The 22,084-nt window shown below is 37.7% G+C and overlaps 1 protein-coding gene across 2 annotated transcripts in view; it reads right to left on the bottom strand.

The window, feature by feature from the left end:
* The window catches only part of PRL1 (pleiotropic regulatory locus 1), a 28,095-nt gene that overhangs the window by 5,624 nt on the left and 387 nt on the right, over positions 1-22,084 (bottom strand). For both annotated transcript variants that reach the window (XM_077392241.1, XM_077392242.1), the window contains exons 2-14: positions 21,913-21,937; positions 21,081-21,204; positions 19,216-19,294; positions 19,028-19,084; positions 16,349-16,433; positions 10,138-10,230; positions 4,873-4,936; positions 4,694-4,779; positions 4,499-4,600; positions 4,245-4,328; positions 2,120-2,180; positions 1,971-2,037; positions 1,692-1,769 (exon numbers count right to left, since the gene is read on the bottom strand). In XM_077392241.1, coding sequence (XP_077248356.1) covers positions 1,692-1,769; positions 1,971-2,037; positions 2,120-2,180; positions 4,245-4,328; positions 4,499-4,600; positions 4,694-4,779; positions 4,873-4,936; positions 10,138-10,230; positions 16,349-16,433; positions 19,028-19,084; positions 19,216-19,294; positions 21,081-21,204; positions 21,913-21,937 — 1,005 coding nt within the window. The remainder of the gene's footprint in view (positions 1-1,691; positions 1,770-1,970; positions 2,038-2,119; positions 2,181-4,244; positions 4,329-4,498; positions 4,601-4,693; positions 4,780-4,872; positions 4,937-10,137; positions 10,231-16,348; positions 16,434-19,027; positions 19,085-19,215; positions 19,295-21,080; positions 21,205-21,912; positions 21,938-22,084) is intronic.

The following is a 22,084-nucleotide window of genomic DNA, read 5'->3' as shown; positions in this document are numbered from 1 at the left end:
AGCGGCCCACTCTAGGGTACTTACTGTGACGGGTTTTACTCTCGCTTCTTTAACAGGTAGTCCTTTCCCTTTCAAGGTAGTCCTCTCCAGGTAGCCCCTTCCGTGACTCGAACACGTGATGTAGTGGCTGCTCTGATACCAAATGTTAGGTACCTAAACAATACGCCTAAAGCCACTCTTGTAATACCCTTCAATGTCCTAAAGTTGTAAACAACCAAAGACAATAATTATATAAGATATTTTTTTAAACAAGACAAACCCTTCAACAAGCCATCCACCATCACTGGTAGCTTACAAAAGTATGATACAAATGGATATACCTCAATCAAGTAGATTTACCAAAGTCTATGGTTTCATGTGTGGCAACATATCTTTGCTGAGGTCAAGGTTCAAGAACATCGATATTTATAGCATCCCTTTGCTATCAAGGACTACACATAAAGCATGAGCATAGAAGATGTAAAAGGAACAGTCCAAGGAATGAATTTCGTCGATTACTGCCACGAAACCTTGTGTGAGCGACATCAAAGTCCTAGATCAAAACCTAGTGCTTTATGTTACTTAAACAAATGATCACACTCCTTTCACTTGGGTCTGATGAACAACTTGAAACTTCTATGATGGATAATAAGTAAAATTTAAATAGAAGAAGATAAGGAGTGATATCTAAATTTTTATGTAACATATATGGATTTATATGCATTTAGGTTGAATAAAGTTGGTAGAAAGGCGAGCCTACAATTTTTTTTTTGTTTTTTAATGGAAAAATTAGTAAAATAAATAAACATTTTTCTATATGCATACAATACGCACATTATTTTTTGATCCGTCCATATGTATGTACAGTCATACATATCGAACATGGTTTCTGCTATTACCACTTAACCAAGGAATCTCCATTTCAGCACTCCCAACAAGGTAGCTTCACTTCGAGGTTCTAAAGCTTCAGCAACTGCGATTAAATTTGTGGAAGCCCACCAGGATTTCTACCTATCCCAAAGACATGTGTATGTTCTAGGAGGCTTCTGTGACTATATCTGCATATTTATGTTAAATTCATTTTCTCGTCCTTATTTCCCATGTGTACATAAAGACATCATCACCTCTTTTACCTCATCTCTAAGTTTACCTGAAGGATGCCGAGTTGTAAAATTCAATATTCATCCTTTCACTGCAATGCAGTTTTTGCTAGCTTGCACAATGGTTTCCACTTGTTGAATATTGAATTATCTATTTACATTTACAATTTTTACTGCTAACTGTTGGAAAAGGGTGGTCTTCGAATTCGATCAACAGATAATAAACTCAATGGTCATGAATATTGTTCGTCTTGGAACACCTCAGTGAGATAAATTTCACTCATAACAGATAAGGGATTCATCACTCATGGGTAGGGCATTCGCAAAGTTCCCTAGGAGTGGATTGGCCAGCCTTGTTGACGCAGGATGTGGGCCAGAAATGATCCAAGAGAAGAGCACTCAATAACATAATGTTTTCCATATTTTAGTTGCACTAGCACTGATGTAGGCCTTTAAACAATTGAACCCCATCAAAGGAATAATCAATCGACGAACCACTTTATTTAAACCATGATTACTATCCTAACATGCTCCCTTGGCATTAAAGAAAGCATAAACATAAAGCATTTCCCAAATAGAGGAAAGTAACCGACCGGTTTAGAGAACACTTACAGCATGTTGTGCAAAAATTCTCCTTTAGGAAGGTTAAACTTCTTTATGTTGTCTGCGGAAGCAGATGCAAAACTTTGTCTGAAAAGAAGAACATGAGGTTAAAAAAAAGAAAAAGAAAAGAAATAGAACATGGGGTTTAGGTTTCGAAGCCTCAAAGACCAGTAGACAGGAAATACAAGCAGACATGCCAATACAGTATTTTAAAAAATTACTGACATGAAAAAGAGAGTTGGCTCTTGTGTAAAAATCAGAGAAGTGATAAGTTAAGGAGGTGCATACTCTTTAGGATGCATTGCCATTGCACGAACAGACTTCTTATGATGGGTGAGAGTTACCATTGTTTTTCCTGCAAGTATGAATCGATTTTCCTTAGAAAATGATTGATATGAAAGTTAAGAAGCCAATCAGATTTTAGAACAGATAATCACCAGCTCTAAGGTCCCAAAACTTAATAGTTGTGTCATGGGAGCCAGTCACCACCTGTGGATCCTGGTAAAGAAAAAACTTTACAATAAGAAACTTATGCATTCCATACCAAAAACTTGTTGGATAACAAGTTCATGGTATGTTAGATAAAGAATTTTAATAAAAGAAATGGAGAGGCAAATTCTATGGAGAAGAATATATAGTGGTAGAAGGTAAAGTTCTTATGGCCTAACATCATAGGGGTTTAAAAAAAAACACCCCACAGCAGCACCACCCATAGAGGTATGCCATAGTATTAAGAGGCATGTATTATGCACACTGTTAAAGTATAAAAGATAAATAACGCCTTTCTCCAACAGCTTAAGCTTTTGGAGAAGTTGGTAAGTTAACATGGTATCAAAGCCAAAGGTCTCGAGTTCAAACCTCTCCGATAGCAAAAATCCACATGCGATGGTCATGTGCCACGTGTTTGCCAAGTGGGCCACACGTGCGGGGGAGTGTTAAAGTATAAAAGATAAATAACGCCTTTCTCCAACAGCTTAAGCTTTTGGAGAAGTTGGTAAGTTAACACCCCATGTTTGAACCAGTACTACAGGAGTCTACAAAAAAAACCCACACACACCCACGCTCCAAAATACCAAGATTTCACATAGTTAGAACCACTACTACAGGAGTCTACAATATGCATGGTCTCTGTTTCACTTGAAATTGCTAATTCAAGGTCCTGCGTAGCTGATAGTTTCCCTCCCATTACCTTCTGCCATTCAGTCTGCTGCAGTAACAGTCCAAACACGAAAGCTGACCTATAAAAATTCTAGAGAATTCTCTGAGAAGTGCTCCAATCCTACCAAAAATTGATTCTCCTTCTACTAGACTCCACTCAGCATTACCTTCGGTTCGGAATCCTCCACTCTTTGCTGAGCACGTCAGCGAAACATCAAGCTGCTGTCCAGTTTCCATTCTAGGAGACTTGTGTAACATCTATATTTTAGAAAATTGTCGAGTACAAAAAGTTCAAGAATTTATGGAGTACTACAAAGCAAACAATGGGCCATATTTTCAAGGGTTTGGTCAAACGGACACCAGATGAGACCACATGCTAATGTTGACATGATGTCACAGTAAATTATGCGGACATTATCATGGTCAAACAGCAAAAGCTCTTCTTCAATCCCCCTTTTCTTCATTATTAGACTGCTTTAAACATCCCTTCGAGGTTCACTGGAGGCTGGGTTCATGATTGATTCTATTTGATTTATGTGCTCCATAAATGGTGAAACTCCTAAAGTTATTCCAAAATTTTGTTAAGGTAGTACTATTCTGTAGCAGATTACAAAGCATCTTTTGTCATGTTCAACATATATCAAAAAGGTTACAATATTGTTAATTGCGTTGTAAATAAGGGATGAACTTAGGTTTTCCTCTCCATTTCTATGTGGTTCATGAAGAAGGGATGGGGCCGTCATTGTATTTTCATACGGGTATTTTAGGTTTTCAGTGTAATTGTTTAAGTCACTTCAGTGACTTGAGAGCCCACTTGGGGTTTTGAGAAACAATAAAAGTGTTTCGGGCTAGGTTTCCCCAACCACGTGAACAACCTTTTCCCTCTCGTTTTTTTTTTCCGGCTTTCTCCTCCTCCTCCATCTCTTCTTCTCTTCTAAACTCCTGCTTCTTCAAACTCTTATTATTGATTTATAGCAGTTCCTACCATAAGTCACCTTAATAAACAAGAATACCTACTATTCAAAATTTGATGCAGATAATAATAAATCAGCCTCGAAATTTGAAGATAATTAAGAAACAAAACCTCATTTCCACATATTGGTTGGCAAGTCGACATTAACCAAACAACAATGAGAATCCCAAGACATTAAGGCCCTGTTCATTTTAGATTATGGCGACTGATTGTGAACCCAGAACCTATTAATGGACTCAAAATCACGTTTAATTTTGAGTCCAATAATAAGTTTTGGTCTTACAATTGGTTGTCATAATCTTAAACAAGCAGGGCCTAAGAGCATGTATTCTCCGTTAGTGAGTTGAGATAAGTATAGAACTCATCATGGTAGAAGAAAAGTGAATATTAGAAATATGCACGATGATTTTCCAGAAAAGAAATTTGCATACCGTAGGTCGAGTAAACACTGAACAAACAGTGTTTTCATGCCCGGATAGAGCAAAAATCTGGGTCTTGCTACGAATATCCCAGACCTGTAAAGATAATGAATTAAGTCACATAAAAATCCACTTCTTGAGCTCACCCTTAAAATCAGTTTATCAATATGCCCCTTTAAAATGAGCTTTCAAGCTCACAAGAAATGCATCATTACATTGAATAGTTTGAAATATTGAATCTCCAACTGATATTCCAGGAATCATACCCGACACACAGAATCACGCCCCCCGGTAAGTAAAATGTCAAGAGTAGGATGAACAGCTAAGCAGTAAACGCCACTTAAATGCCCATGATATGAACGAATAACCTGTATTCGTAACGTCATAACATTAGTCACATTTATACATCGAAAACTAAAAAATGAATTGTCCAGAAAAACCTTTTATTGACACAAAACTACCTTGTTCTGTTCAAGGTCCCAGCATTTAACTTGTTTGTCGTCACCGGCAGAGAACATATATGTATGGTTTTTGCTCACAGCAAGGCCTACAAATAGAAGAAGCTCCATGAATGGTATGCCTTAAGAACATGTCATTGCATCCAAATACATGAGTGTTTAGTTCATAGAAAAGAACTAACCACGTATTTGCTCAATGTGTCCTGTTAATGTAAGCTTTAGTCTTCCACTTGCTACATCCCATATCTTGGTAACCAAATCAAATAATAAAGGGTCAGAAAGTTCAATCCAGGAAAGTAAGTGTGAAACTACCAGTTATTCCAAAAGCTTAAACTGTTGGAGAAGGCGTTATTTAATCTTTTATAGTTTAACACTCCCCTCACGTGCGGCCCCTCTTTCTTTCGGTTGGCCTACACGTGGAACATGTGGCCCCACTTGTGGGTTTGGCCATTGCATGTGGATTTTGCTATCAAGGAGGTTTGAACCCAGGCATTTGCTCTGATACCATGTGAAGCTACCAGTTACTCTAAAAGCTTAAGCTGTTGGAGAAGGCGTTATTTAATCTTTTATAGTTTAACAGTAAGATATAGCTATAGCCAATCTAGTTTACTAATGAAAAGGAACTAGATCCAAAAAGGAGAGGATAAAATATAATAAGGATATGAAATCGAGGAGTACGAAAAAAGGATATCTTTCAGAAATATTGAGAGCAATACTTAAATGCTGGGGACAGCGCCAAAAGCAGTGCTCCCAATTATTTTTTCCCATGATAATCGCTATTACATTTTAAAATTATAATTGAAAAATATATCATTTGCTGTAAGTTCTCATTTCTTCCATGAGCATAATTGATGACAGTTTCTTCAATGAATATCCAGTCCATATAAGAGAAAATTCTGCTGTGGCAAGAAACCATGATGCAAATTACAATATGGTAGAATAAAAACCAGAAGAATCACTAAAGTTCCAATGTAGGATGTTATGCACAAGTGAGTGATAGAGAGGCATTGATGTATGCGTGATCCAAAGCCCACCAAGGATTGGCATGTGTGGTGGGCACAGCCAACCAAAGGGCCCACAGGACCCATAAGTAATATGAGGGCGACTTCATTTTATTTAAGTTTAGTTAATTTAGCAAGAAAATTGCACCCAGGTGAACAATCATCAATGGGGATTCACACAACCAATTTCAATCTTATCTTCTATTTTTATTTTTATTTTTTGAAAAGTGACTTGTATTCATAGTTCATACCATGGAATAAACAGGGACCAGTAGTCCCACCAGGAATTACATAATATGATGGTCGAAGAGCATACTCCACGAGCCCAAAAAAAATAAAAAATAAATAAAAAGCTGTATACAGACTTCTTATAATCCCTAACAGATCTTCACCATCTTCTAAACTTCCTTCCATAACAACCCTTCCTACAACCCTTCGGAAACCCTAAACATCCAACAACAGAAACACACACATCATCCATGAAGAGACCAAGGAGTAAATATGCCTTGAAGTATATCAAGGACCTAAAGCGTTTTTTCACCCACCTTGAGAAGAACCACCACCATACGTAGGAATGGTTATCTAGGGGAGAAAAACTCCCCTGAGCATCGAAGGACAGAGTCCCTCAAGCATGCTCAGATAAACCTATTTACCCATCCTTAATTCTTGAAGGAAAATAAAAATTAACATGGGCCTCCAGCCCCTCACAAAATTACCCACCCTTGCAACAACCAAATACTACCCTCCTAGCATAATCGAAAACAAAATTCCAAGAACATTATGCCAACAAAAAGCGTCTGACCAGCCTATTTAGAAGAAAAGCCTCGCCTTCATTTCCTGAGAGCTTTGAGCTCTCGACTTCCACGACCAGGGGTCTTACCTCTCTTCTCATCCGGATCTCTTTTCTCGATATTAACAAACTTTTTTTTTGTTTCTTCAACATCTTCCTTGTAGTCTATGCCTAGTACATCCCCCATTTTGGCCATCTCCTCAAATTCTTCCGAGTACTCTTGATCATCTTCCTCCAGGCTGGTCTTCCCCTCATGCGACTCCGACTGGGTTTGCTCTACATCCTCCTGTATAGCTTTCTCTAAATCTTCTAAAGCTCCCTTTTCGTCCTCTTCGAGGGGTTGCTCAGCCCTTTGAAGACAGTCCTCAATTTTTCCACTGAGATCCAAATCCATCGAATCTCTCGACATAATAGACTCCATATCCAGGATAAAGGGCCCCACCGCCTTCTGAAGATCTTCCCCATCCCCCACTAGCCTCCTTAATAGCATTACGCTCCTCTTCCAACTGTTTCTGAAAAAAAAGGTAGTTTATAGACCGGTATACAGACCTCTTTCCTGTCAGTTGGAACAACTCTTCCTCCTTGCCCTTTGCCTCTTCCTCAAACTTTTTCCACTGTAGTTCCAGGTATTTCAAGGCAAAGTCGCATTTAGTCGCCAACCCAGATTTACATATTCTTGTCATAACCACTCTTCTAGAAGGACCTTTTTTTCTCCACCCCAAACCCTCCACTCTAGCGGCTTTACCCTTCCCCTTATGATCATATTTGCCATCTTCATTCGAGGAAGAGGAATCCCCACTTTGCTCAAACTTCTCCAACATCGTTAGGACTCGAGCAATTAAATCTTTCTTTTTCTACTCTCGACTGTTTAAAGAACGCCCCGACGATTTCCTCTTATAGAGGGGAAAACCCCCTATAGCTTCTAGGGTTGAGGACCTATGATAATAACCCCGCATAATGGTGAATGGCATGCATGGGCTTTCCTTTTCCCATACGGAAACTTTTTTGCATTCTTATCTAAATCGATACGATTCCTATCCAGATATCGCTTCTCAGTATCTTTCTTGCTCAAGTTCCAAGATCGCTTTTTGTATCTCATTAATTCCTTTGTACCCTTCGAAGTAAAAGATGTCTTATTGTCTTTTCCTCCTTTCCTTAAGTTCTAGAAATTCTCTCTTGTGGTGCCACATGTCCTTGCATTAGACGCATATTGCTCATGCGCCTTAGCTGGACGCCCATCTACCGCTCAAGGTCTCAACATACCGTCGAGTGTGATCTGGACATGGTTCAAATTTGAAATGGGCCTTTGGCAACGGTCGAATTTCCTTTTCCTGGCCGTATAAGGAAACTGCTTTTCCTTTTCTTTCCTTATCGTGGAAAGCTTTTTCCACGGCGGCATTTCACAGGAAGACCTCTTGTCTTCATCGCATTGAATGCTTTCTTTACTTATAGAGACATTAACGTCCGAGGAATGTGCTTCAATAATAGCATTGTCCTCAGGCACAACCCTAACTTCCAGTAAGAAGCTTTTACGATCTATCCTCAAGCTAATAAATGGCGGCAAAATTTCCAATCCATGGTGAGGACTTTTACAGATCATGGTCCCCAGAAATTTAGCTTGAAGAACCTGACCAAAATATTTTCCCACAGCTGGAATATCATAAAATATAATCCATATAGGCTTCGCTCCTATATTAAAAGCTGGGTTCCATGTTTGAAGAAAAAGAAACATGGCCCCCAAAAGCATCCCCACCACACCTAAGAATCCGAGATGCTTGGGCTTCCGAGTTAAAGCAGAATAAGACCTCCACTGGACTGAACATAAAAGGTTTCAGGAGATCTGGAATCTCACAAGATTTTTTGGCCCATTCCCAAACCACATCAAGATTCCACAAACTGCCTTTCATACAACCCACTAGACATCGCTTTAGGACTGTTTTACGCTCCACTATCTCAGCTGAGGCGAATGAATTTCCGGGAATCTAGTATAGACTCCGGCACTTCGGGACCCCTCCTCCTTGTCAGGATCCGGAGCACTATCCTTGCCAGAGGGTCCAAAATTTTTACTCATGTTACACTTCCAGCAGCAATGACGTTGACCGAAATTGTAATATCCACAGTCATAGCAATACCAATTACAATCTGAGCACGGTGGGGGAATAATCCTTCTATTTCCTTCATACTGTCTATCAGCTGCTCTCCAGTTACCTGTTGGATTGGTTCGTTCCAGGTCAACTCTTTCAAACCCATGGTTCCGCCGCAGCGAAGTTTGGGGCAGTGCCTTTATGGATTTTTCTTTTCCGATGAGAACAAGAATTTTTCAGCAGCAATCCTTCTGTAATTTCAGCGCTTGAAGGGCATTTAGCACCAAGTATCCAGCATCAATAAGGTCTAGATATACATCCTTCAGGCCCTCAATCCCATACCCAGAGCTACAGTAGCCCCTACCTCTAGGATTATCCGAGAAGATCACACCCGGAGATCCCCTCCGGTGGTGACCAAAGTAGTCCCTCACCGTCATGTCCTCGGACAAAGAGTAGACCACCAGGATATCAATTTCAATCTTATCTCTCTGGCGCAAAAACGAAAAAAAAATATGGCATTTTACTCTACAATGTGCTATTTCAAGAGCCACCTTCCAAAGCAAACCACTAAAAAGCATGTGAATTGAACGAGCAACCAATTTCAACAGTTGTACATCTAAATTCTACCCCTTCTCTGGTTGGGTATCAGAGATAACAAGACTTCCCTTATCTGTGAATCCAATCGCCATCAAGATCTTGTAGAGTCCCCAACAATGTGACAAATTTACAGCTAAATCCAACCTCACCTAAATGATAAGCCTTATGGAAAAAGCAACAAGCACGGGAAAATAAATGGCATTAGAAACTTTGAAATCACATCCATATTATATGTAACCTTACAAAATTCTTGGAAGGCCATTGAAACCTGTTTGAGCAAGGAGCTCTCTCAGTCACAAGGAGAATATGTTTCTTCAACTTTTGTAAAGGAAACAACTGTCAACTGGACAAACTTAGAAGTATGTGTCTGGTCAAGCATGTTAAAAGCAAACATAGGTTTCAAGGAATTTCATATGGTTCATATAATTAATCATGGTTTATGTCACAAATATCTCCGATATTTTGAAAATATAGCGATTTTATCATGACATTTTGATAAAACAACAGAATTCCAAAATAATCTTGAGAATTTAAAAAATATGGCGATACTTTAATTTACCATGATAATATCACAATATTTTTACGCTAGTTTTTATTTTAGATTTTTTCTTAATTTATATATGTTTATATATTTTTAAATAATTTTATTTTTAACGTTTATTTCCCGATATAAACCCGAAAAAATAAAAAATAAAAATAATATAAGCTGAGATTTTACCTTGCCAAGAAATTCCCGTTCTCGATATTTGTGACTTAAATCATGTTCAGAGACTTTATCAGACTTATTTGGCGTAAATATGTACTCTCACTCAACAAAAAACAACTAAAACCATGACGATTTAGGTTTAGCAAAAACACACATCATAACTAAACCAGGATACAGAACTGTATAAATCAGAAATTTTAATCAGAACTGACACGCGAATTAATCTTTGGCATGAACTTATTGATGAATAAGGATTGGATATCAAAAACCTTTATAGTGCGATCCGCGGAGCCAGTACAAAACCATGTATTGCTTGGATCAAATGCAATGGATCTCACCCATCCCAAATGGCCACTGATGACCTAAAACAATTTAAATGCAAGAATATTAGACAAAATTAGTCAGGTGAAAGTAAAAGTGAATATAAGGGCCAAAAGATGAGGAATGCAACTCATTGAGGTCAAGAAACATAACGAAAATAGAAGCTTCTAATTATTAACATAAAAGGTATTTAAAAGGGTCCTTGGTCAATTTGTGTATAGACTACAGACTGTATGACTGTAACCTGGAAAAGTAAAGAATTCTTTTTCCTATGCTCCTAATTAACAGGGAGTCACTAATAAATCTAACCTCTGAACTCATTATCAGCTATCATATGCACAAGGCCAGCATAATAGCTATGAAACAAACGAAAACACATGGAAAGGGAAACAATTGGAACTCACAACTAATACCATAAGCATAGCAATAAGTTAGACATTATTAAAGAGAAATAAAATTTAATAAGAATATACTTTCTAGCTTTTCTATAGGATTCATTTCATAGAAGAGTGGCAAAGTTTACGGCCGGCTGCCAACTTGACGCCAACCCTCCTTTATCCTGGCTTGGGACAGGCTGTGAAAAACACAGGCGGAGTAAAAAGAGGAAGGGGCAGAGACCGAAAAAAACTTGCGTAGAAGCAGTGAGGAAAGACTTGATGTCTAGGAACATAACAGAGAACATGACCTTGGATAGGAGAGAATGGAAGAAAATGATCCATGTAGACGAACCCAACTAGTGTCAGGATTAGACTTAGTCATTTTGAGCCGGATAGATTCTTTCACCTTCTTCATGAAAATTTTCTAAAGGGTTCATTAGCCAACCCCAACTAGTTTAGGACAAAGGCTTAGTTGAGTTGAGTATATTTTCTAGCATTTCTCCAAATCTATACAGCATAATAAGTAATATTAAAGATTGTATTTAGTAACTTGCATTTTTCCAGTTTCGCTTTCTATATAACATGCCAAATAGGGAAGAATAATTTCTCAAAAGGCATGCAAAAAAGATGTACCTAATTGTGGCAACATAAGGTCAATTTGCAATAAGAATGGCATGTCATGGTCAACAAATTTTGTGAGAGCAATATGGAAATATATTCGTGACGAGAATACTGCAGATGTGGATACAAAACTCATGTAATCATTGTCAAAGCCGTGCCACATGCAACTTCTATAATGATAGATGTCAGAGTTGTAATTTTAGGGAAGTGTTGGCAATTGCATTACTCTCCAAATTAATAAATAGCTCCTCTCTCAATATTTTGTTTATGATCCAAGGATGACATTTATTGAACCCATACGAATTAATTCCAAAAAAGAGACTATCACGGGGAGTTAATTGCTCTCACTTGATCCCATTTCATTGGCCTAAACAAGGTTCAACAAAATCATGGAGTAGAGAACATTTTAGAAGTCAAGTTGTGTAGAAGACTCTAGAAAGATCTGTAAATGTGTAGATATGCAAGATTCAAGAGTATTCTCGTAGATCCTTTGTAGAGACAAGTGTAGAGTGGTATAGCAAGTCTAGAAGTTTCTAGGATGGTCCTGGACCGTTGGATGATTGACGAGTGACGAAATCTACAACATTGGTATGAGAGGAGGCAGCCTATAAATAGGGGCGACCAAACCACCTCTGAACTTCATATTCTTGCTTGAGAGCATATAAGGAATTATTTCCATTCGCATGAATTGTCTTATGAGTAGTGACCTTGCCTTAGGTCTAAGGCTAGGTCACTTCAGTTAGACTGACTCAGAGTCATGTTGGGGCATTGCACGAGTGCCACACGAATGTGATGCTAAGGATTAGCAAGCCCGTGATAGTTGGTATTAGAGAAAGTCTACCATGTCAGTGAGCAGCGGGCCCTGTGCTCATAGGCGATAGAAAGCACAATAGTGACATAATAAGAGTTACCATCATGGGGCATGCTTGCAACAAGGGAGGTGTGGCCCCCAAGTCAAGGAAGAACAAGTCCCCGGAGATGACAAGAGATTGGTCAACGGACTTGGTACTGCCAAAGGAATGCATGGGCATGTTGGAGCTTGTCGTAACGCACCTTGATACGAAGGTGGACTTGATGGATGATGGCATCCGTAATTTGGGTTAAGCTGATGAGAATCTTAAGGAGCGCATAGGACATCTTCATGGATGAGAAGACGGGGATGGAGGCACTAATGGGCAATGTCACTAGTGCATTGACATATTGAACTCCTTGGAGGATGACAAGAAGTTGATGGTCATTCTCGAAAAGACATTGGCCAATGGCAGAGAGGTCACTAGGGACATTACTATGGTACTGATTCATAAGCCTAAACACTATAAGGGTATTACGCGTGACAAGGAGTTGGAAAAATACATGTTATAAATTTTGAGGATGAGGAAGACAACGTGCACACAACCATCATTGACATCACTGATAACAACATGTATCTCAACGAGAAAGACAAGGTTATGCACCATCAAAGCATGGGAAAATCTCAAAGACTTGAGGGGGAATTCCTTCCTGTGAACGTACAATGCTTAGCTCAGGAGAAATTGGTGTTCCTCAAGCACTCGAGGTCAATTCATGAGTATATAAAGTAGTTCACAGCACTCATGCTTGATCTTCCGGACATGGCATAGAAGGATAAACTCTTCATCATGAATGGATTATAACCACGGCCAATCAAGAACTCAAATTGCATTAGTGCAGGACTTGGCTTTAACCTTGGGGACAATAGAAAGGATGATAGTGTTCACCAAAAGGGAGGCGACATTGGAGAGAAACATCGCAAAGCTGTAACTACAAGAAAACAACCATGTTTTGAATGCTAAAGAGGTTGGTGCAAGAAGGGTAGAGAGCCTTATGATGCTCCCTGAGGAAAGTAAAGCACTTCTAGATGACTTTTATGAAGTGTTTCCAACCAAGGAGCAAAGGTCATTGTTCCACATGCATAAGCTTCACTATGGAACTGATTTGAGCTTGAAAATTGCCTTTCCATTGCACTGCATTTGTAAGGAAAAGAGAAAAAAGAGAGAGGACAATAAAGAGGAGACTTTCCTTGTATGGAATGGACATAATACGAAAGAGGAAGAGAAGAAGGCTCGAGTGCGGCGATAAGAACTAGCCCAAGTCTTATGAGAAGACATTGGATTGCTTCATATGTGGCGGACGCAATAGAGCTAGGGGTTGCCCAAAGGAGGCCTCTCTGTGATCGGGATCGAATGCAAAGATGGCACGCCTAGTGAGAGTAAATATGAGGAATGAGGGGTTGGTGCCTTGAGAATCCTCAACGCAATTAATGGCCAAGGGACGGTCGCTAAACCCTTGAAGAAGGAACTAATGTACATGGATGTGCACATCAACAGGAAGGCCACAAGGCAATTTCTTATCGAAGTAACAGGCCTAGTGGCTAGGTCTTTAACTTGCAAAGGAAACTACATTAGTAAAGTCCATGAACTCTAAGACCAAACATATCAATGTCGTGGCCAAAGGTGTAGAGCTAAAGATCGAAAGATAGGAGGGTTTGATCGGCCTTATGATGATTTCTCTGGATTACTACCATATGCTCTTAGGCATGAATTTCCTAAGTGTGGAAAAAGAATATTCCAATGCACAATCTTACAGTGGTGAGTATAATAGACAAAGTGTTTCCATATATGGTTTCCCCTTGAGCACAAAGAGAAGGGTAAGGTTGGAGAGGTCCCAGACTCTCAGTTTCTCAACCTTAAAACTGATTGATGGTCCGACAAAGGAAGGAGAAAGTAGAACCACGATGATTGGACACTCATAGTGTCTGAAACAATCGAGGACTAGATAGCAGGATCAAACACATTATCAAAAGAATCAGCATAAGATTCATCGAAGGAGATGATGTAATAAAGGCGTGAAGAAGAAGTCAACGAAATCGGGTGGACAGGATTTTCACGGGATGAGAATTACTCAGTTGATCCCATTATATAGGCCTAAGAAGGCTCAGCAAAATCTTGGAAGAGTAGATTACATTCCGAGGTCTAGAGTTGTGTAGAAGACTCTTGAAAGACCTAAAAGTACGTAGAAATATGAAGATATTTGTAGAAGTTTCTAGATTATTCATGTACATCCTTTGTAGAGATAAGGGTAGAGTGTCTGGTAAGTATAAAAGTTTCTAGGATGGTCCTGGACTTTGGACGATTGCAAAATTGCACGATCCGAACCACGGGCATGAGAAGAGAGAGCCTATAAATAGGAGGTGAGCTCCTCATTTGCAAATCACATCTAAACTTCAAACCTGTAAGCGTTATTACTTGAGAGCACTAAAAGGCATTCTTTCCACACACTTGTGCCTAGCATGGTTTTAAATTTCGGCCAAAATACGAAATTTCTCTACAAAATTTTGGATTTCGGTTGGGACCGAAACCAAAATTTCTCGATTTCATCCGAAATTTCGCCAATTGAAATTTTTTTCTTAAAATCTAGTATTATTACGAAATTTCAGGAATAATAAAATAATACTTTTTTTACCGGATTTTGACCAAAATTTTGGGATTTCGGCCGAAATTTCAGTTTTGGTGGCCGAAACCGAAATTTAAAACCATGATCCATACTCCATGGCCAGTCTTCGGCCTTTGGACTTTTCAAACGTGGAAATGAAACATCTAATAGTTCTTTTCAGAAGTGCATATATTTGTTTGCTTCAGATTCCTATGTTCCTAAAATATTGAAAAATAGAAATGGTGACTTATTACCAAATCACTACATCACAAATTGATAAAGACTGGCTATGAATTTACTACCATCATGATTTCATTGGTGCAAATAGCATCTATAGGGTTCCAGAAAGAACTGATTTTTCACTATCACGAGATATGCTCGTGTGGACTGAGCTAGGAAAGAGCATGGTTTTAAATTTCCACCGAAATCGACACAAAACGGCCGAAATGTTTTTCGTTTCCATCCCCACCGAAATCGAAACCAAAGCGCCCGAAATGCATAAACCAAGATGGTAACTGTATTAGCGGTGTACTATATTAGTATGCATTACATAATTATATTTATATAAATTACATGCAAAATATGGTACATGTATTGTGTATAAATATTTATATGAATTACATTCGGAATTTGGTATGTACTGAATTATCAAACATGTGTGACAAAGCATGTCACTAGGTGTTCGATGTTTTTAAACCATGGTTATGTTGCTTATGTGTTGGTTTCGAAGTGTGTAGATACATACAGAATTATATTCATATGAATTGCACGCAAAATGTGGTGCATATATTATGTATAAATATTTATATGAATTACATGTGAAATTTGGTATGTAGTAAATTATCAGACATGCACAACCATGCATGTCAATAGGTGTTCAATGTTTTTAAACTAATATGGATGCTTGTGTTGCTTATGTGTGGTTTCTAAGTGTGTAGTTGTGCTTATTCTAGCATTTTTTTAATTTTCATCTTTAAATTATATCATTTACATATGTTTCCATATGTTTCCTTTATTTTACAGGAATTTCTCTGAAATTTCCAAACGAAACTGAAATGTTTCTTTTTCTATGGCGACCGATACGGAAACCGAATTTTAAAACCTTGGAAAAGAGATCTGCACTAAAGGAATGAAACCATGATGATCCCGCCTGCGCATAATATGTGGAGGGTTTCTCACATACTGATTTTGGAATACCCACATACCCAATTCTACATTTTTGAAGATAAACACAATAATAGAGGTACCACTCAAAAAAAAAAACACAACAGTAGAGGTGCATGCACTTGGTTAGGGAAGTCTACGTTGTGGCACGCAGACCAACAGCTCTCAGCCTCTCAGGTATGCATACCAAGTTCCTAAATACTGAGATTTGTGGTACAAGCATGTATTTTGGCAAACATTCTTGAAGAACCACATGAAGCAAGCATTCATGGGCTTTGGTTCGATGCGCCTTATGTCTGGGGCATCCAAAAGAGGTACTCGCAACATATATAAACCAAAAAGTCCTAACCAATGAATATTCATATTAGAACATCAATGATTGTGACATTATATGGAAGTGGAACCTAATCAAAAGCATAACTAGTATAAGTATGTTGGTTCACCTACCAAATATTAAGGTTGTGTATATTAATAATAAAGAGCAATATCGTCATCTTCAATTTTATAATGACAAGAACACAGTAAAACAAAAAAAAAGATGGAATACTCTGTAGTTCTTCCAAGGAGGATGCCATATTGGGCGAGGCCATTTGCTTGGTAGCCTTTCCATAATAGAAGCAGTTGATTGAAACCTATAATACAATAAAAGGTGCCAGGAAACTGTTAAAAGACATTTTTTTCTTGGAATGCATTTCTATAATAAAGAAAAAAGTAATAAGACAAGGAAATCAAAATGGAGAAGTCCATAGTAAGTTTCGGTAACCTGACAAATACTAACAAGAATATATCCAACTATTTATCTGCACAAGTCCATTTTTTTGACTGGCTATTCGCATGTCCATAGAATCATTTTATATAGAATTCATTACCAATGTAATCTGCTCCCCTTAATTTTTGCTCATAATACTGAGCCAAATGTCATGAAGAGAACCTCAAACTTGTTACAAGATCAAAATGCCAAAGACAAAAAAAAACTATGATTTGTGGACACGGACACGGAGTGTCGGACACGGCGAACTCCCAAAATTTAGAAACGGAAACATGCCTAAAATAGAAAGTACATATAATCATGATTTGTGGACACAGATTAATGTGCCTAGTTTGGACGTGGATATGAGGTATCTAACATGGCAACCCCTAAAAATCTAGAAATAGTGTCACACTCATACACATACATAAATATAAAGTTACTGACACTTCTAGCAATACACTTAAAGTGTTTAAAGGAGTGTCAACACATGTGGACACGGGTGTCGTGTCCAACACGACACGACAAGTATGTCGGCAATAAATTCAAAGTGTCGGTCAGATCATAGAAAAAAAATAAGTGCACTACACCTGAAACCCAGTAATCTTTTGCCCAAAGGATTGAAATAAATATTCAAACAAGAGCCTTAAAGCTTTGCACCAACAATAATACACGAGTGAGTGCACTACATCACAAACATGGATCTAAAGTAAAAAGAATTCACAAGGAAGAGTATGTATTGGGTTCCCAATCCAAGCAGGTTCAATGATATGCAATAAGCAGATGAAAATTCCCATTATTAGTAAATCTAACAAAAGCCTTTTTTTGAATGGTAAAATCTAACAAAAGCCTTGACTGCAATAATCTTGAATTCCTTTATGTTCAAAACATAAGAAAAAACCAATTCATCATAATTATGAAAGACTACAATTACAATGCGTGCACATAAGCATTACAGATGTTCTAATAGCCATTAAAGAAGGAGGAAACCAGTATCTGATGGGAGCTTATTTTAATATTCAAAGATAGAAAGTCCAACTGTTAAGTGTAGCATTGTTAGTATTATAAAGGAGATGATATTTCCAGCCTAAAATTTAGCCATCCATCGCCCCCTGTATTTGATGTTTGATGTAGTTTTTAAACACTTCTTACATGACCCAAATGCCCCTTCTCTGGTTTTGTTTTTCTGAGATGAGAACCCTGCAATTTTTTATTTTATTTTATTTTTGGAATGGCTAAATAAAACACAAGTGAGAGATGAGAACCCTGCAATAAACCCCTCAATGCTCATTCAAAATCAATCTAGATCTTTGCTAGTAAAGTCTGGTCCTTCTAATCTAACAAAAGCTTCATCCATGGAGGACAATTTAGGTTTCCCTAGGAGCGCCTCGAGGGTGAGCAAGCGTGGTGAGGAAAGGTGAGGTTGTGGCAATACCATAGTTTTAAATTTTCACTGAAATCGACACGAAAAGAATGAAATATTTCGGTTTTCATCCCTACTGACACATACCGAAACTGAAACGCATAGCAAAACCAAAACCATGAGTTTATTAGTGGTAAACAACCCCCAGTAGAGACCAGTACGATTCAATTCAACATTTTGTTCATTCGGGTTTGATTGTGTTGTAGTATGTGTTACATAATTATATTTATATAAATTGCATGTGAAATGTAGTGTTTGTATTATGTATAAATATTTCTATGAATTACATGTCAAATGTGGTATGTAATGAATTATCGACATATGCGACAACGCATGTCACTAGGTGTCCTATGTTGTTAAACCACTATGGGTAATTTCTTTGCTTATGATGTGTCAGTGTGTATTTGTGCTTATTCTAGCACCCATCACTTGCATATGTTTCCATATGTTTTACAGGATTTCCACCAAAATTTCCATCAGAGAAACCGACATGTTTCCATTTCCATCACGGCTAAAACGCAAACCGAAACCGCAACCTGAAACCTTGGTCAGTACTGGCTGTGCTCTCTATCCCCACAGTCGAATCTAACACGAGATATCTTTTTGATTTTGCATTAGATAGTTTTGTGAAGGGCAAGAGAACCGTTCTAGAAACTCAAACTGAAAGCACTGTGGCTGAAAGCAATGGAATAAGGAAAGGAGGAAGAAGAAGAAGAGGTGGAGGACAAGGAGAAAGAAATTATTAGGTTCCACACCAAATAATTTCTGAAAAGGACCCAGCCATTCTTGATGAATAAAATTGTTACTTATCCAAAAAACAAAAAAAAAAACTCAAAAAAAAAAAATTCAGTATTTCACTTTTCATTAGCCTTCAAGTAGCAACAAAAAGGTGAAGTTACCAAATCGCTGAGTAAGTAGTTGTGCAACTAGTAAGCTTATAGAATGAGTGACAGTTCAAAAATTTCAACGCTATAATGCAAATAAAGACTTCGAATTTTATTCATATCAAATAGCTAAAGGAGAGCACGGAAAGGACAGAGGGGGAAAAAACTCACCTATCAAATGACCCAGAAACTACAGCCCCAGTGGCACTTGGAAGACCTACGTCATTTCTGGAAAACATGCAACTTTTTAGCTAACATTGAGGTTCATAATATAAATTTGGCAACAAGGTGCACAGGTTCTCCAAGTTCGAACACAAAATAAAAAATACGATACAATTCGAAAAGAGGAGCAAACATACATTCCTTTTGGTTGCAAAGACGGGGCAACAACAATAGCATTTTGACCTGCTTTATGTGGATTTTTAGAATCTTGGCTGCCTACAAACAATAATATCAGATGTTAGCAAAAAGAAAAAAGAAGAGAGGAGATGATAAATGTGTAGACTTTGTTCATTTGGAACACCTCCTTTAGTGGTTTTATGACGAAGACAAAAGAGTTTAATAGTGATAAAGCCATTACAAGGGAGCTTGAATGGAAAAAAAGGATAAAATTTATCAACACCCAAAGAGAAGCAACATAAAATAACTTGAGCACATTTCAAAGACCAACGAAAACACTTCATGAAAGATACTTATTCAGACAAGCAACCACTGATAAGAAGTATTAGAGGAAAAGAGCAGCATAAGTACGACCTAGTTACCGGCCATCAATAATAAATAAGGGATAGTGACCACAAGGCTAGTCGAACCATTAGTTTTGATCAAGACATTTAGATGCTGTGAATGTTGTTTGAAACAAAGAAGAGAAAAGAAAAAAGCCCTAATCTTCTATTTTTCTCATTTAAGAATGGTTTGATTCACAAAACAGACTTTATACAACCATCCTACAGTCACTATTAGATTAAGATTAAGTTAGAAAAAAGAAAAAATAAATTGTAAAAAGTAAAAAATAGGGATGGTTTTTGCTCAAGCAGATGTCCTCTTTGTGAGAAAATGGAGTCATCTCTGGATCACTTGTTTCTATATTGGGAGATAATTTCTATTTTTTTTTTTTTTTGGAGGGGGTGCTGAGGATTATTCTAGCTCTTTAAAGCGTGTCATGGGTTTTCCATAGCACCATGTCGCCACCATAATTAGCGAGCGTGGCCTTTCAAAAAAGTTGGCAAAGTTCTATGGAAAGTAGCCCCTTTTGCAAACCTTTGCCACATTTTGGAGGAAAGAAATGCAAGATTTCAAAGGCGAAGCTAAACCATAGGGAAGATGGATAACAAAACTAAAATATCTATTATTCTTTGGGTGAGCTCAAGAGTATTGCTTGGGCTATCGCGTTGACGCTGTTCTAAGAAATTGGAACGATAAGTGGCATTGAAAAAATCAGCAAAGGCTATAGTGGCTACAAATCGGTATCCATACCCTAATGCCTTAAGCTCAACTCTGGGGGTAGCTCTCATGGTAATCCAGACCTAGGACCATTTGCAACATCAGGTTCTAATGAGGTAGAGGTCAAAGCTCTAATAACAGGAACTGTGCATTTTTAAGTAGGAGTTGGTTGGTTCTTTGATTCTGGGAGGTGACTAAAAAGCCTAATCAGCTGAGCTAAAAGACAATCCCAGAGTACAAGTTGCCTTGCAAGATACATTGTGGAAGATATATTATCCAGGAAGTATCTCCTATTTTTTGTCAGATCCCTAGAGTAGCCAATGAAGAGAGTTGATTGCAATGTTGACGATGGAGATTCTGTTCTGCCAGACATATAGTAGTAGTTCCTGTTTTCTGCCTCGTTTTTCTCAAGTTGTATTTTGAGGTTTTGTGGGGACAGCTTGTCCAGTTTTAGGTGTACTGTTTCATTGCAATCTCAGTGAATCCTTTTTGTTTTTGCTGAGAAGAAAATAATAGAATTCTCCAGTTACTGAATATGAAAAGTGAAAAAGGGGATGTACTTTTGGGTCTCTAACAGAAAAGCCTCTTACATATTTCTCTCAATGGCTTTTCAGAAAAAAATGAAATAAAAAGATAAAGCAGAAGAAACGCGCAATAAACATGCAAGCTTTATACAAGAGACAAGCAAGTACCAGATGGGAGAAAAAAGAGAGAACAACACAATTCTAATATGAAATAATGTGCAACAGCAATGTAAAAAATGCATTGACAGTATCCAGGGTACCTGGGAGAGCCACTAGTTCAGAAGAAGTGACTGCTTGATCACCTTGATCTTCCAGAGCCGGACCAGAATTTTCATGAGCAGGCTGAGTGGACAAGTTTCTTACTGCCCCATATTCAGCACGAATCTTTGAAAAGAATCATGCATCAAATCAGAAAGGAAAACCATTAAAATGGATAATTTTGCATCAATCAAAATGGGTATTGTTCTTATTCCAAAATTTTCTTAAAAGTAGAAAGGAACACCATTAAAATAATTGGAAATTTTCAAGAAAGCCTTTAGAATTCAGATGGTCAAATTAGCATAGATATTGATAAGTCAACAATATATCCACCCACCAGATTGTAGAAAGACATGCCAATGGATTTTATTAGATTGAGCAGTGACATCAAATTAGTGTTCAAAGCAAATCTCGAGTTATTTATGAGATGAATGACGCTCGTTCCATTGGATGTACATGAGACATGTAAAACCAAATGGTTTTTATCAATTAATGGGAAACGTAATCAATGAGAAAAGAATAAAGTTTCTGTCAATGCCAACGATGAAAGAGCTCGTCATGCAAATTTCTCTCCACAAATACTCAGACCCAGATATAATACCTAAGGAAACTTAGACTGTGATTCAAACCATATCTTCTTTGTTTTTTGCTATATAAATGAATATCAATCATGTCAGGGAAGAAAATCATGTGCAAATACCACATAAAAATAATCTATGTGATGTTTAACATTACCTTACAATAAAGACCATTGTTCCTTTTCAAGTGTTGATAATGAAATAAATAAAATTACCACCAATGGTATAAGGAAAGAATTAGAAAACAAATACTAACCTTGTAATTGATCCTCATCGACTTACTGCAACAAACCCACAAAAAAGAAAAAGAAAAAAGAGTAGTATGTCAATTAGTACTCTTTGGATAGGCACTAAAAATGGAGCAAATCAACAGATAGGCATTAAAAGTGGAGAAAATTCTTACAAGTAATTGTCAAAACCTAAGGTTT

This window comes from Tasmannia lanceolata, unplaced genomic scaffold, assembly GCF_043159265.1.
Source record: "Tasmannia lanceolata isolate RefF3 unplaced genomic scaffold, GAP_Taslan_0.1 ptg000012l, whole genome shotgun sequence".
NCBI lineage: Eukaryota > Viridiplantae > Streptophyta > Magnoliopsida > Canellales > Winteraceae > Tasmannia > Tasmannia lanceolata.
This window is presented reverse-complemented; position numbering and strand designations above follow the sequence as displayed.